The 15,770-nt window shown below is 68.1% G+C and overlaps 1 protein-coding gene across 8 annotated transcripts in view; it reads right to left on the reverse strand.

Moving 5' to 3' along the window:
- The window catches only part of ARVCF (ARVCF delta catenin family member), a 30,695-nt gene extending 15,513 nt beyond the window's left edge, over positions 1 to 15,182 (reverse strand). For 7 of the 8 annotated variants that reach the window (XM_042234902.2, XM_042234901.2, XM_042234900.2 and 4 more), the window contains exons 1-2: positions 14,961 to 15,182; positions 844 to 1,052 (exon numbers count right to left, since the gene is read on the reverse strand). In XM_042234902.2, the coding sequence (XP_042090836.1) occupies positions 844 to 1,038 (195 nt within the window). In that variant the 5' untranslated portion in view covers positions 1,039 to 1,052; positions 14,961 to 15,182. Of the gene's footprint in view, positions 1 to 843; positions 1,053 to 4,257; positions 7,367 to 14,960 lie in introns of those variants that run through there. The other variant, XM_042234896.2, reaches the window with a different exon arrangement.
- Between the last annotated feature and the right edge of the window lie 588 nt (positions 15,183 to 15,770).

Genomic DNA, 15,770 nt, shown 5'->3' on the forward strand with positions numbered 1-15,770 from the left:
GGACTGCCCACCATCAGATGAAGACATCAAGGCTTGCGGAAGTCACTGGCCATGCCCCCCATCTGACCACGGGCCACTGCTTCTGAGTCCCACATGCCCAGGCTGGGCAGCCGAGCCTGCTGGGCCAGTCTCAGGCCAGACCCGTACTCTGCTCCTTCTCTCTCCAGCCACAGGGGCCCCGGGTCCCCACTCTGCCAGCGTGAGTCTGGCTCCCCTGAACCCTGCCAGCGCCCTGCCCTGCACCTCAGCCCATCACAGCGACCTCTAGGCAAAGCGTTCCCTCCTCCGCCGACACCCCAGGAGCCAGCCCCCACTTGTGGGTTTGGCAGTAGGGCACAGCTCACATGGGGAGGAGCCCAGGAGGCCGCACCGTACTGTCCATCCCCACTTCAGAGTTCTCAGGCCAGGAGCAGACCAGACTCACTCCTCCTGGGGCTGCGCAGGGGCGGTGGCCGTCATGCTCCAGGCAGCAGGCAGAGCCCAGCCTTACCTGAGCCTTTCCGACAGCTGGCCCGCTGACGGACGCAGCAGCAGCAAAGGCAGGGGGACTCCGTGGAAGCCGAACCCTCTGCGTGCCCAGGCTGAGTGCTGAGCTGCCCAGAGTGGACCCTGGCCAGCCGCCTGGGCCCCGGGGGCTCCCCCAGGTGGAAAGTGCCATTCTGAGAGTCTGGCCACGTCCTACCCCTTGTCGCATGGTGTCCTGCACACCCAGGGGGGCCGGAACCCACTCCCTCTCCCTCCCGAGGCCCCAGGAGGCCTCAAAATAAGCGGATGCTTGCGGGCTTGTGGTCTGCCGGGGTCCCGTGACTGTCTTCCCGCTGGGCCGAGTCCCGGGGCTAGTACCTGCAGAACCAGCTGTTGCCAGGCCATGGGCAGGGACTGCCCGCCACCTGTGCCAGGCTGCTGGGCTCGCTCCAGCTGCAGGGCGACATGGCGCCGCTCCTGCTCCAGCGCCCGCGTCAGCAGCTCGAAGCGGGCCTCCTGCTCTCTCACCGAGGCCAGGATGGTGGCGGCTGAGCGCACACTGCAGTCCTCCATGACCGGGGTGCCAGCTGCAGGCAGAGCAGAGCAAGTCAGGGTGCGGCCAGGGCAGGGGCCCAGGGAGGCGTCGTGGGCCCCCTGCCCACCTCACTCTCAGAGCACGTGACAGCTGAACCAGAGCATGCAACCCTCTGGAGAGACGCCACATTGATTAAATTCTAAATTAAAAGCCGTTAATCCAAGGCTGGCCGGAAGCAGCCGGTTCCCTCCCCGGGGCGTGCGGGCTCTGACCCAGGCTCCCTGCTTCCTGCCAGGCCTGGCAGAACTGCGGGCCCTGAGCCCACAGGGGAGGCCCGGGGAGGGAAGGGAAAGCACAGAGGAGCAGGCTTGACCAGCTCTCAGACCTCCCAGGCCCTCCGCTGACCGCGGCACCTGCCAGCTCACCCCAGCCTCGCGGCCCCCGCGCAGGCCCAGCTCAGAGGTGGACGCTGGGGCCCGGAGAGCATGGGAGGCCCCTCTGTGGGCACAGGAATGGCCTGGCGGGTCCAGGGCGCCAGCGCGCAGGGAGTGGGAAGCTGCCCCGCGGTCGCTGGGTGCCCCCGCAGAGTCAGATGAGCTGCTTACACGCCCAGGTTGTGCCGGCCGCAAGGACGGAGCCTAAGGAGTGGGGTCAGCCCTGGGCTCGGCTTGTACCAGCGCGGCTGGGCTGGGGGCATGGGCACACCTCAGAGAACCCCCCATGCCCGTGACAGATGGGCAGCCCCACGGCCCCACGAGGGAAGAGGCCAGCAGGGCCCCAGAGCTGGCCTTTGCCTGCCCAGCGCCTGTCAAACCAACGACACAGCGACCAGCTGAACTACCAGGACAGTGGTTGGCATGGGTCATGGGCCACTGCAGTCCATGTGTTTTTAAGCTAGACCGAGAAGCTGTGACGATGCCTCCCCCGGCAGATTCCGGGGAGAGGTAGGTGCCAGGCTCGCCTCTCTGCTGGCCCGGGAGGCCTGGGGGCTGGGGGTGTGTGCCCCGTGGGACCGCGGTCACCTTCGCCCTACTGCCTGGCCAGCACCTTTCCTGCCCCCATCCACCAGTGAGGGCCTCGCACTGCCCACCAGGCACACCCCTGCCCAGACCCTGACCCCAGCGTCCTGAGTCCTGGGTGCAGGTTGCTCACGGGGAGGGGGGTGTCTAGCAGGAAGACAGGGACAGACGCACTGTCCAGAGCCCATCTCGCCTGTCCCAGGGCAGGTGACCAGGCTGAGCCCCCCGGCGAAGAGCCCGGGGTGGGTGGAGAGATGGAAGGGCAGGAAGCAGGCGGAAGGGAGCGCAGGGAAGCAGTGAGGGGAGCACGGGGGAGCGGTGAGGGGAGCACGGGGGATCGGTGAGGGGAGCACGAGGAGCGGTGAGGGGAGCACCGAGGAGCGGTGAGGGGAGCACTGAGGGGAGCACGAGGAGCAGTGAGCAAAGCACAGGGGAGCATGGGGAGCGATGAGGGGAGCACAGGGGAGCGATGAGGGGGAGCACGAGGAGCGATGAGGGGAGCACGAGGAGCGATGAGGGGAGCACGAGGAGCGATGAGGGGAGCACGGGGAGCGATGAGGGGAGCACGAGGAGCGATGAGGGGAGCACTGAGGGGAGCGCGAGGAACAGTGAGCAAAGCACAGGGGAGCACAGGGAGCAGTGAGGGGAGCACATTGAGTGGTGAGGGGGAGCACTGAGGGGAGGACGGGGAGCAGTGAGGGGACACGAGGATGCTGCAGGGGGGCAGGGGTGTGAGTGGGTCCGCAGGGGGCAGTTTGGGGAGGAAGGGAGGCCGGCCATGGCATGGGGCGGGGCGTGCAGCCTGGGGCCTGAGTGGGTGGGCAGGGGTGAGGTGGACACCCCCCACCTCGGCGGCTCCCAGCCGGCCGAGACAGCACTGTGGCCAGCACTTGCTCCCCCAGGAGGGCACGGGTGCCCAGAAGGACTGGGGGGGGGCTGACCGTCCCCGAAGCCATGCCTGCGCTCGGGCGTCCATCTTTGTGCTGAGCCAGCCACTCCTCCTCCTCACAGGCCCGGCCAAACCCGGCTCCAGAAATCAAATTGTGGGGACAGAGTCCAGTCTGGGCTGAGGAATTAAAGGAATTTCCGATGGGTCAGGCCGGCGGGGAGGCGGGTGGCAGGCCGGAGCTCCAGGGCCCTCCCCTTGCAGGCCCTTTGCTGGCGCGCTCCCCAGTGCCCCGACCTCCGACCTCCGCGAGGGGACAGGGCTCTGCTTCCTCACTGGCCCCTCCCCCTGGGCGCGAGGGGAGTGGGCCGCAGCCCACCGCCTGGGAGGGCGCCGCGAGGGCCTGCCTTCACCTCCCCGCCCTCCGGGGATCAGAGGGCGCCTTCAGCCCTGGGGAGAGCTGCACCCCGCCCGTCACAGCGAGGCCTGCGTGGTCACCCGGAGCTGGTGCAGGGCTGGGGGCAGGTCTGGGCGGGAAGAGACTGTCCTCGACCATAAGGCCGTGGAAGAAACTGCAGAGGAGGAAGGACCGGCTCGCCTTTGCGAGAAAGAAGGGTTTCTGAGCATGCAGAGCAAGCGCCGCTGGCCGAGGCTGTCCTCGGTGGAGCGAGTGCTCAGATGGGAGCCGCTGGGCCGCACGCCCACCACCGCAGAAGCCAGGCAGGCTTGTGGGACACGCCACCGCCCTGCACTGTTGCGTGCTGCCGATTTTCCACGATAGGCAGTAGGAAAAAAACAACAAAACCGAGATACTATGGACACGCAGGAACCCAGGGTTCACAACGTCCAGGAGACAAGTGACCCTCTTCATCTACACGGTGCCCGGAGGAGCCTGCAGGAACCAACACCCAGCCCAGGAGTGAAAAGGGCTCCTACCAGGGGTGCTAGGCTTCCCTGGTGGCTCAGCTGGTAAAGAATCCACCTGCAATGCAGACCCCGGACGATCTCTGGGTTGGGAGGATCCCCTGGACAAGGGAAGGGCCTGGAGAATTCCAGGGATTGCATATAGTCCATGGGGTCACAAAGAGTCGGACACGACTGAGTGACTTTCACTAGACCCTACTAGACCAGGTGTGTGGCCCAGCAACGGTGTGCGCAGGGTGAGTGTGGAAATGGTCACGCATGCGCACATTAGCACATACACATGGGAAGAAGGGCACGTTGGCCGTGGTGGGGCTCTGGGTGGAGGGGTGCACGGACCACTGGCGTAGGCAGGAAGCAGCTAAGAGCTGGGAAGGTGGGTGCCCCTCCCCACAGCAGCCTGGTGGGTGAGGGCGGGGCTGGAAACTCACCCCAGGGGCCCCGAGGGAAGCAGCCACGTCTTCAGGGAGCTGGACGCCAGGCTGGACATCAGCTTTGCCCAGCAGAGGAGGAGCCCCGCTGTCACCTGGGCCAGATACCGCGGGGGTGAGAGGTGGACACAGATAGCCCTTCGGTGACCTTCTCCTGCCCCCAGGCCGTCCCCGTGAATACCCAGGAGCACCCACTGGCCGCACAGAGGATGGCCTCTCTGGGCAGGGGCAATTCCTGAAGGGGTTCCTGCCCCACATGGAGGGGGTGCCCGGGGCCTGGGCAGCACTGGCCAGCCGCAGGGGAGGGGGCTGCTGGACGGGCAGTCCGGGAGGACCGGAGGATGTGAGGGGCAGTTGCAGGAGGCCTGGGGGCAGGCTAAGGCAGGAATGCTTGCCGGGGCATGTGGAGCCTGAGGCCAGGCATCCAACAGTCTAGGGCTGGGCCCAGGGCCGGGACCCAGGGAAGGCCAGGTGGCCGCAGGCTGCACACGGGAGGGACAGGCCTGGCCCTGGCCAGAGGGTGGGTGAGCATGCCAGCTGCTGGGATGGGAGGCCTGGGCCACAGGGAGCCCCCATCAGACTCAAGAAGGATCTTGGTCTGAGATTCCTGCCGGGGCGGGTTACAGACACGTGCTCTGAGTCACGGGGCCTTGCCGCTCTGGGGAGACTCGGCGGACGGCTGCCCACCGCCCCTGCCCCAGACTCTGGCTGTGTCACAGCCCGAGGGCAAAGCCCGACAGGCTCTGAGGTGGGGCTGGGCACCGAGGACCCCCCCACCATGGTGTCTGCAGCAGCCAGTCCAGGGCCGCCCCAAGGGAGGGCAGGGCAGGGAGGCATGGGGCTAGCGGGCACACTGCTCTCTGGGCCAGCGGCCCACCCCCTCCAGCCCAGCCACGAAAGGGGAGCCCACGGTGGGCTATGTGGGGGAGTGGCCTGTTGTCTGCACCGCCTCCCCCAGGGTCCCCCTGGGAGGTGGCTCCCCCACCCCCATTCTACCCTCTGAGAACCCCTCCGCACTGTGCTCTGGGGTGGACACCGGGCCGAGGCATTCCTAAGAGGGGACCAAACGGGGGGTCCCGCTGGCCCCCAGGCCTGGAAGCCCAGCTCCTGCCCAGCAGCCAAGAGGTCACTGAGCCTGCGGGGAGAGCAGTGAGCCGCAGCCGGGCAGCTGTCTGTCCAGGCCGAGGGCTGCGGCCCGCGTGCACCGGTGCCCTCTGCCTGGAACACCCCTCCCCCCCAAGAGGTAGGACCCCTTCTTCCCAGGCCCCCTCTGTCACCATGGCAATGCCCAAGCTTCCCCAAGAGGGACAGAGGCTCTTTGTGGAAGCACAAAGTCCCTTTGAGGGGCTTCAGCCCCGGGGAGCCTGTGGCCAGCGAGTCTCTGGGGGACACGGTTGGGCCTGTCAGCCCAGCCCCCGCCCTGAGGCTGCAGAGCCAAGGAAGCCGGAGAGTCTGGTGGTTTGGGATGCCGCCCCCAGCACCGCCTGCCCACACAAGGGTCCCTGGGGTGAGCCCCTGTCCTCAGGGGGGCTCCCTGCGGGGGCCTGAGGACTTCCCACGGCCTCCCTGCCTTTGACAGGAGCCCTACTCTTCTTGGATAAGGGGAGGGGGCGGAGGCAGCATGGAAGCCCCCTGCCAGACAGGAAGTCGGGTTCAGGACGCGGTGGACGGCGGCTGGGACGGTGCAGGTCTGGGGCCAGGCTGGCCCTGTCCCCCGTCCCACCCCACCTTCACCTGCCTGCCCTGAGGACGTGCAGCTGGGCCAGCCGGGCGGCCTGGGGCAGGCTTGCTGCAGCCAGGACCTCAGGACAGACTGGGGCAGGAGGGGCCCTTGCCGGGGAGGGGAGATGGGACCCCGGGGCTGGTGTGGGCCCAGCGTGGAGCCCCCCAGCGTGTTGCTTGGTCCCTACTGCCCCCCATCCCCGTGGGCCCCGGCCACTGCTGACCAGGCACTTGGCAGTGCCCCGTGTGCCGGGCACCCTGCCCGGCAGCCCTCCCTGGGTGACCTCAGTCTGACCCCTGCAGCTTTGCTCACCCGGCGCCCGGAGCAGGGGCCTCGGCCTCGGGGGCAGCACGGGGCTGTGCTAGTCCGGGAGGGCCGGTTCTCTGCGGGCAGACCCACACGGAGCAGGGGCGCGGGCTGCCAAGGGGCGGCCCTCACGGTCAGGGGCGGGGGCTCCTCACCCGCCTGGCCGGCTGCCCCGCCAGCATTCCTGGGAGCTGCTGACTCTTCTGGGCTCCCGGACGGGCTCCCACGGACCAGCCGTCCCGCTGTCAGCAGTCCTGGGCCCTCCCCCCACCAAGCCCAGCCCAGGGCCTCGCGGGCCTGTGGCTCAGCTTCGAGGAGGTTCCCTGGGAAGCACGAGAGTGGGAAACTGGTCACCCATCCCCTTGGTGGGGAATAACGGGGGCCCTGCAGACACAGAGCCCACAGCCTGGGGGGTGACGGTGTCAGGAAGACCCTCCAGTGGCTGTGGGCAGAGGCAGGGCGGCTGGGTCACCCGGGCCTGAATGAGCGGGTGACCAAGCAAAGCTCGCCCGGGGAAGGGGGCCCCGGGCCCCTCCAGCCTCGCCCCCAGCCCACAGCATCTAAGGGCCCCGCTGGTTTGCCCTTGCCCAGGGTCCCGTGTGGCCTCCAGCTGGCACCGGCCCCTCCCGGAGGCCCCGGGACCCCCACCTCCTCCCAGAAGCTGAGCCAGATGCCAGTTCCTCTGCTCCAGACTGCCCTTCCCCCCAACCCACCACCCCGCGGGGAGCCAGACTGGTGCCCGAAGCCCAGGGGTGCCCATGGCAACAGGTCCAGACACCAGCAGCCTCCAGCCAAGAGCACAGTCTCATATTTTATATGCAAACGGCCCAGCAGGGGCAGGGGCTTCACCCCACCCCACCCAGTGCAGACTCGGCCCCCACACCCTCCCCCGCCCCGCCTCAGTGCCCCTGCCTGACTCCCCGACCCCTCCATCCCGTGAGACCGAAGGGGGCGTGTGCCCCGGCCCCACCAGCAGGACGTGGATCGCTGCGGCAGGCTGGCTGGCAGTTTGGGGGCCTCCTTGGACCCACCCGCGGGCACACACCTGCAGCCACCCACAAGGTCACGCGCACACACACCCATCCGCGCCGTGCAGCTGTGAGCCCACCAAGTTGGCTCGAGTGGCCTTGCCTGCCCCGGGCAATAGGTGGTGGGTGGTCTCTGACATCTGTGTGCTGAGGGAGGCAAGAGTTTGGCTCCCGGAGGGTCGGGCAGACCCGTGAGGCCTGGCCTGCAGCGCCCAGCTTTGGTCCACACTGGAGGTCCCTGTGACGGGAGGAGGTGTGTGGCTGGGCCAGGACCCTGGACAGAAGCCCTAGGGCGGCAGAGACCCCAGCGCCCGGGCCGCCTGCTGCCCCAGGGCCCCGGAGAGCTGCAGTTAACTGGCACAAGCCTAAGAGAGCTGCTGATGTGTGTCCTTGAGAGGTGGAGGAGGACCTTGATCTGATGAACTGGGAACAAACTTTAAGAAGGACCGGTCGTGGACCCCGCAGGGATCTGAAGAAAAGCACAGTGGAGGCTTGGCGGCCGGGACACTGTCGAGGCCACAGACACAGGCCAGAGGCGGGCCGGCCGAACCACATAAAGCAGCCCAGAGCCGGCGGGACAGAGGGCGGGAGCGTGAGGCCGGGGCGCCGGGCCACTGCCGCTGGCACGGGGGTCCCCGAGAGACCCCAGATCTGGCCGGGAGCCGCCCCACACAGCGGCCTCCAGCAGGGCTGCGGGGTCACGGCGGGCCTGAGCTGTCGGCCCAGGAGGAAGCTGGGAAGGCTGTGCTCACGCCAGGCTGGGCCTGCATGGCTCGCCTTCCCCGGGCTCTGTGCCCCGGGCGCTGGGCCGCCCTAGGGAGCACTGAGGCGTCCACGGTGCCACCAGGCAGTCTGGGATGTTGGCTCAGCCTCCCACGGCCCACCCACCCTATCTGCAGACAGACGCTCCTGTATGGCGAGGACCGGCTGGCAGCTCTGCAAACCGGGCGCCTCCCTTTCTCCCTTCTCGTGACATCCCGACATCCCGAGGGTAAACCCAGCTCTGGACATTCTAAGGGAGCGTCAGGCAGACTCCCCACTGTCGGGCCGATGTGCCGCCCAGGCCCCTCAGCCTGCACACTCGGCCCCATCCACGGCCGCGGGGCGCCAGGCCCTCCCTGCAGGGCACGAGCAGGTGGAGGGCCCAGAGGACGGGCTGCCAGCCGGTTCCCAGTCTCGTTATCTCGCAAAACGCAGAGAGCAGCAAGTACATTCAGATGAATGAATGGCCTAATTAGGATTTCACGGAGAGTGAAAATATTTTGAAAAGGGAAAGTTTAACTAAAGGCATGTTTGAAATACCAAAGTCATCAATTGCAAACGTCAACCTGGCAGTGTGTGCCGGGAGGGTAGGGGGGCGTGGGGGCCCCGCTCCACCTGACAACAGGCGGCCCTCCCCAGATCGGAGCGCAGGACCGAAGTCAGGGCGGAGCCGACGACTCGGGGTGCCCCGCGGAGGGTCCTGCCGGGCCGGGCTGGGGCACAGGTTCAGGGCCTGGGGAAGGAAGCTGACAGGCTGGCCCAGAACAGCCGGGGAACAGGCAGGAGTTGACGAGGCTGGCGAGGCCCCATCCCGAGCAGAGACGCAAGCAGGCAGGTGTGGGTGCTGCTGGTGCTGCGTTCACTGGAGGTCACAAGCGTGCCAAGCCCACACCTGGAGGGGGCCCACACACTCCCTGCAGGCCACCAGGAGCGAGAGAGCCTCGGGGGACCGCCCAGGCCCGCCCAGCTGCGGGCAGCCGCATGCTCAGAGGCGGGACGCCACAAAGGGGGCCCGAAACACTCTGGGGGCTTCCAAGAGGCTTCCCCACAGCACGGACCTGTTCTCGGTCACCAAGGGGGCTCAGACAGGCTGGAGACTCAGGGAGACCAGAGTGGGACCCGCGTGCACAGGGCCAGCGCGGCAGGGGCCCCCCGACAGCCTGGACCGGCCCGCACCTGCGGGGCCAGCTCGAGGCCGCCCGGAACTGTCCCACACAGAGGCTGGTTGGCCTGAGTGTCCAACGAGGTTTCCAGTCTCCGCTGACAGGACATGTCGGCCAGGTAATGGTTCAGATATGACTGTGTCAACCAAGCTCAGCCCTCGTCCCCCATCTGCGTCAACGCAGACTCCAGGTGGGTGAAATCTCGGGCGTGGACGCCGACCTGGAAACACCGGTGGGGTGGACGAACGTGTGCTCGCCCGGCCATGCTCAGAGGACACATGTGGGACATGGAACCGTCGGAAGAAGAAGACTTCCATAGCTTCCGCGTAGAGCATGCAAAGTTTGAAACTTTCTCAGACAGAAAGTCACCGACCAGAGGCAAACATTGAAAGGCTGTAACAAGCCCTCAGTGCCCACTGCGCACGGCCCTGACCCCAAGAGGCCCCACAGCCTGGATGCGGGTCGCGCCTCCTCATCCCGACTCAGCAGGCCCCGCACGGCCCCGCAGCCTGGCCACTGAGACGCTGGGCTGGTGTTCTCAGAGTCCGCCACCCTCCGCGAGTCCATTGGCATGGCAAACGGACTGCCCGGCCATGTGGGCCCGGGGCCCCCTCTGCCTCCGTCCCTGCCTCCCTCCCGGGACGCCGCGCCCTGTGCCCCTGGAGCTGTCGCCACAGAGCAGGGCCGGCACACGCCGTGCACAGCTCCTCCCCCTCTGACCGTGGCCCCGCTGGCCAAAGCCTCCCACAGCGCCTGGGCCTGTGGCCCGTCACTCCTGGTGGCTCCAGCCTCTCTGGTTCTGCGGGAGCGGCCCCGAGCAGGATCAGAGCTGGCGGCCTGTGCAACACGTGGGCACCGACCGGCCGGACGTCCACGTCAGGGCAGCACAGACCTGCCCGGCTGATGTCCTGGTGGGCTGTCCCCAACGCAGGGGCGTCCCACAAGCCAGTATCTGTGGTCCACGCCCAGCCCGTTGGTGAATTCAAGCGGGGCTGGCAGGAGGCCTCACGGCTAGCCCTGTCCAGCTTGGGGCACTGTGCCCACCTGGGCTGAGGCTGACCAGAGGCACGCACACACACACTCAGGCCCCAGTCCGTCCTTCTGTTGACCACAAGCCGCCCTGCCTTCTACCCGTGTGAGGACGGAACGTCCCCGGGGAGGTCAGCACATCCAGACACCCATCGGTGGGCTCTTCATCCAGAGGGCACCTGCTGAGGCCCATCTGTGGGGCTGAGTCCCTACTGGACAGGGTCAGACCCTGGCTGGTCATCCCAGCCCAGGGGCATCCTACGGCGCGCTGACAGGGGCCCGCCCCACAGGACCCTGAGCACATTCTCGTGCCCTCTCGCACTGGGTCTGTCGCGTCCACACTTAGCATTGGCTGCCTGGGTGTTTCTTACGCTTCTTTCTGACTATCCTTCAAAACCTGGAGCGTAAGAGTTGTAAGCAGATAACCGCTCCGGCTTCCCGAGGCTGGGTGCGCTCTGCTGTGGTATGCTCCCACACCAGGGCCAGAGCAGGGGTCCACGACCCACCTCCCCCAAGTCCCCTGAGGCTGGCCCCGTCCGCATGCCTCCTAGGGAGACAGCGAGCCTCCCAGGCCCAGACCGAGGACCTTGCAGCTGCCTGTCTCAGTCAGGGTGCTGGGGACGCCTCCCCTCCACCTGTGTCAGGCCTGGGGACGCCTCCCCTCTGCTTGCAGCTAGGCCTGGGGATGCCTCCCCTCCACCTGTGTCAGGCCTGGGGACGCCTCCCCTCTGCTTGCAGCTAGGCCTGGCGATACTGCTGAAAAACGAAAAGCAAGGTGGTTTGACAGGCGCTAGCCCCCCCCCAGGGACCACAGTGATGGGAGATCTCCCCCCTACTCTGCATTGTCACCCGTGGTCTCAAGCCTCCATCCAAACTTTCCTTGTGGACATGGCTCATTCTGGGGCCTGAGGGTGCGGCCTTCTGCCTCCTGGCAGCCCCTTCAACAAGGGGAAGGGCTTCCAGTTGGGGCAGGATCGTGACGGGAGAGCAGGAGGCTAGGGCCAGAGCTAAGAAAGAAGGCGGGGGGTGGGGTGGGGGGGAGGGGCCTCGAGCCAGGCACGTGTGCACGCGTGTCCACGTGTGTGCCTGGGAGGGAGGTATGGTTGGGAGTCTGCCCGCTGTGGCGGGACCTGTGGCCCCCACCGAGGTCAGGAATCAGCGTTTGCTCCGAATGTGATATGTCTGGGGCACAGCTGCTTCTGGCTTAAGCGTTGACAAAGACCTCGTCCCACGAGAAGAATGTGCCTTTATTGTCAGTCCTGATAACGACCTAACCGCAGGAAGAACACGGCTCCCACCTCGGGGGCTCCAGTGGGCTCCAGTGGGCCAACAGGCGACCCAGGGTCCAGGCCAGTATGGGGGTGGGGGGCATCGTGAGGGCGAGAAGGACTGAGAACTGGGAGGGTCTGGATGGCGCGTGGTGGGTGTGGACCTGGGCAGGGTCTGCGTGCCCAGGGCGCCTCGCCTGGGCAGCACTGTACCCTGGGTGCTGGGGGCAGAGCCTCTTAAGAGCCCTGGGGCCGTGGATGGACAGACAGACGGGCAGGCCTGAGGCATGAAGGCAGTAGTAGCGGCGGGGCTTGTGCCATGAGGCTGAGGGTGCCTGGCTCAGGGGGCCCTCCTCAGCAACCCTCAGAGCCGGTGGGCGGGCTCAGCGGTCCCAGCTAAACAAGGACCCTGCACCAAGAGCCCGGGCTCTGAGAGGGCTGCTCCTGCCCCGGAAAGGCCTGCGATGTCCCCGGCTGGCAGCAACCCTCTGCAGGGGCCGGCCAAGAGCCACGATAGCAAGCACAGATCAGAGACACCTGGCAGCGTGAGGGAGCCCCCACGGCACAACCCCAGTCTGGAGGGGTGTGGGGACCAGGCTGGGGGGCCGGGGGATGGGGCCCAGGCTGGGGGCTGGGGGCATGGGCCAGCAGCTCTGGGCCATGAAGGGTGGTGAGGAGCCCAAGCTTGCCCTGTGCTTAGCCTGGAATCCTGCTCCACCATGGAAATCCTGGCCAGCCCTGCTGGCCACTGGTCACTCCGTGCATCTTGAAAGGCCCCCCTTTGGCTGTGCCCTCTGTGCCACCCAGGACACTGAGGCAGAGAGGCACAGCCTGGTGTTGAGTGGCTGGCGCTGAGGCCTGGCCTGGGCCCTGGGGCCGTGCATGACAGGATGGCCACTGGGAGCCCGGCCCCAGCCTGCTCTCCTGCTGTGTCCAGCACCCAGGGGCCGTGCTGTCTCCAGCTCCCCGCCCTGGGCAGGGGGCCCGGACAGAGCAAAGCTCCAGTGAGTGCCTCTGGGCGCCTGGGGAAGGGGTCATCCTCACCACCACCACCCCCCGCACCCCCCGGCCCCCCTGCACCCCCCGCACCCCCCCCCGCGCCCCCCGGCCCACCCCCCGCCCGCACCCCCCCTCCCCGCCCCCGCCCCGCACTGGGGGGCTGGGTGGAGCCGCTCTTGCTGGCTGCGGCGGCCCCGGGCGCCCTCTGGTGGCCGCACTCAGCTTGTGCCTGCTCTGCTGGAGGGCGCCGGCGCTCCGGGTCGGCCAGGGCCCCGGGGTGGGGGGGGGGGCTGTGCCTCACACCCACCGCCCCCCACCACCCGGGGAGGGGCAAGGGGGAGGGACCTGGCGAGTAATGCAGATGCCCCGCAGCTCCGGGCCGGTCGGCTGCGCCGGCCTCCAGGCGAAGCCCCAGGAAGGAGCTCCTGACCCCGAGTCCCCCTGCTCATTCTTCTTGGACCCCAGTCCCGCTGGTTCCTCTCTGACCCCGAGTGCCCCCCGTAACTCTCTGACCCCGAGTGCCCCCCGTAACTCTCTGACCCTGAGTGCCCCCCCGTAACTCTCTGACCCCGAGTGCCCCCTGTAACTCTCTGACCCTGAGTCCCCTCAGTTCCTCTCTGACCCCGAGTGCCCCCCGTAACTCTCTGACCCCGAGTTCCCACTTACGCTCTGACTCTGGGGTTCCTGCGGAGTGGCTGACACCTCATCTGAGTCTTGTCGGATGAGGCAGCAGAGCGAGCCGCTGCTGGGGCAAGCCCCGGGAACCCGGCCACCTCCCTGGCACCCCACAGCACCTACCCCAGGACCTCCGCCCCAGCTGCCCCTCCTTCCCTCCCTCCCTCCCGCTGGTTCAGGTGGGCTGGTGTCTCCATCCACCCCTTGGTCCTCTTGGAGGTGGAGGATCTCACTGGTGGCCCGGGGGTGGAGGAGAGAGAGCCCGTCTGAATCCTGCGCAGCACAGATGGGGCTGGTGGTGCAGCCCCCGGGGAAACTGGGAGATGCAGAGGGACCCTGGCACCAAGAAGTGACCTGAGGGGCCACCCTGGGGGGAGGTATGTGGCCCAGGCCGGGGCGGAGGGCGGGGCAGCTCTAGCCTGGCAGGACTGAGGGCAGGCCCTGCTCCCCCAGGAGGCACGTGGGTAGCAGGCATCGTGCCCACGTGGAGAGCGGGGTGGGGGCTAGCCGGACTGTGGTTGCAGGACCTCCTCCCCAGGCCAGGGCCAGACCAGAGTCCTGAGTGCAGTGCGGGCTCTATGCCCAGCTCTGGGCTGGGTGCCGGAGGACCTCAGACTAGGGGGTGAGGAAGATGGGGGAGAGACAGGGTGCTGCGGAAGGGACAGGCGAGGCTGCGGGAAGACACGAGTGCCAGGTTCACAGCTCCACACGCTGTGGCGGAGCCCCAGACCCAGACCACCTGCTCGGGAACTGACTGCTGCGGGTCCAGATACACTGAGACAGGGCAGGTGGGACCTGCTTGGGCCGGCAGGACCTCCGGAAGCCTGGACCCCGAGGCTCCCAGTGCGGGGCTGGGCGTGCCCTCATCGGAAGGACGCCCCTGGGCTCACAGACCCTCACCTGGCGCGGGCCCTGCGCGGCAACTCGGGTGACCTGTTAAAGGGGTGCGAGGGAGAGCGGGTCACACACAGAATGAGACCCTTGGAGCAGCTTTTCTCCTTGTCCCTAAACACCTTTGGGTTTGGGTTAAAGGGGCACGGGAGCCTCCAATTCCTGCTTTCACTGTGACACGTTGCGCAGAGGTTAGAAATGGTGACATGTTGTAATAACCCAATATTTAATTATTTAAGATCAAAAGAAGCAGGCTGGGGATCTCCTGCTGCGTGCTCAGGATAACAGCCAATCTGGTCCGAGTCCCGAGGGGAACGCGACTCACACCAGCGGTTTGGGGACCCACCAGCGGGGCGCAGGGGACGCGAGGATGGGGAGCGAGGTTGGGGCTCCGGGCAGGGGCCCCGGGCAGCATTCCCTCCCTCGTCCTCTGGGCGGCGGGCGCGGCGCCGGCGCCGGGGCATTCCCCGTCCCCGCCGTGCGGGTGCTTCCCGGCGGCTAGCCGCCCCAGGAAAGTTCCCCAGCCCCTGATCCGCTCGGCCGATGGAAAGTTTCCGTGGCTGCGTGGCGCCGGCCCAAGGCGCCGGGTCGAGTAGGGCGGACACGGCTCAGGTTGTGCCGCGACCGGAGGGGTGCGCGGAGCGAGGCGCACGGCCGGCCGGGCAGGACCCCAGGCCGCGCACAAAGGGACCCGCCCCCGCCGGTCCGGGATCTCGCGCACCGCGGGGCGGTGCGGGTGGAGCGGGGCCGGCCTGGACCCCCGGCACTGACCTCTGCCCAGACCTCGATTCCGGCCCTTGCCCGGCCCGCAGCCCGGGTGCCGGCCCGACCCCGACCCGGGTTCCCGGCCGGAGCTTACCTGGAGCGCGGTTGTGGGCGGTGCCGCAGAACGGCCCCCGCCCCAGACGGGCGTCCGCCGGTCCCTCGGCGCGCGGCGTCCCCGGGCGGGCGCGGGTGACCGTCCGGGGGCCTCCGATCGCGCCGGTGCGGGGCGCACCCTCAGCGCCCCGCGCAACCCGGGCCAGCCCTCCGCCCTTGCGCGGCCCGTGCGCAAAGCCGGCCTGCCGGCGCCGCGACCCTCGCCCCTCCCCGCCGCCGCCACTGTTCCCATTGGTCGGGAGGCCCGGCAACCGGCGCCGACTGGACGAGCGCGGGGAGACGCCGGCTTGCCATTGGCCACTGGGGGTGTCCGTCTCTGCCGATCACGGCCCCTCGTGGAGCGACGGAGGCCAGGGCACCTGCCGGGACCTATGCGGCTGTGGCCCGGGCAGCTGGCCGCCCTCTCCCGGCCGCCTTCGAGGACGTGCCCAGGCCATGCGGCTCGCACGGGAAGCGGGGCAGGCCTGGCGCCCCATCCCCGGACTTGGGCCGGTCGGCTCTATCGCCACCCCCAAGTTCCCGGGTATCCTCCTCCAGCGCCTGCTGTTGGCTGCACGCCGCGCCCGCCCAACGGCACCAGTTATATTTCTCACAGTCCGCGAGGGAGCGTTCTGCTGCCCTCCCGTTTTACAGACGGGAAACCCACCGAGGCGTTGAGAGGTTCTCGCCAGCTTTAGGTCATGGGAGGAGGCGGTGGGGCTCCAACCCAGTCCATCTGGGCGGTCTCCCACCCTCATCGCCCCAGCGTTCCCACTGTGGAGGCCCGATGGGTGGGAGCCCTCGGGAACGG

Source organism: Ovis aries, chromosome 17 (assembly GCF_016772045.2).
Source record: "Ovis aries strain OAR_USU_Benz2616 breed Rambouillet chromosome 17, ARS-UI_Ramb_v3.0, whole genome shotgun sequence".
NCBI classification, from domain to species: Eukaryota; Metazoa; Chordata; class Mammalia; order Artiodactyla; family Bovidae; genus Ovis; species Ovis aries.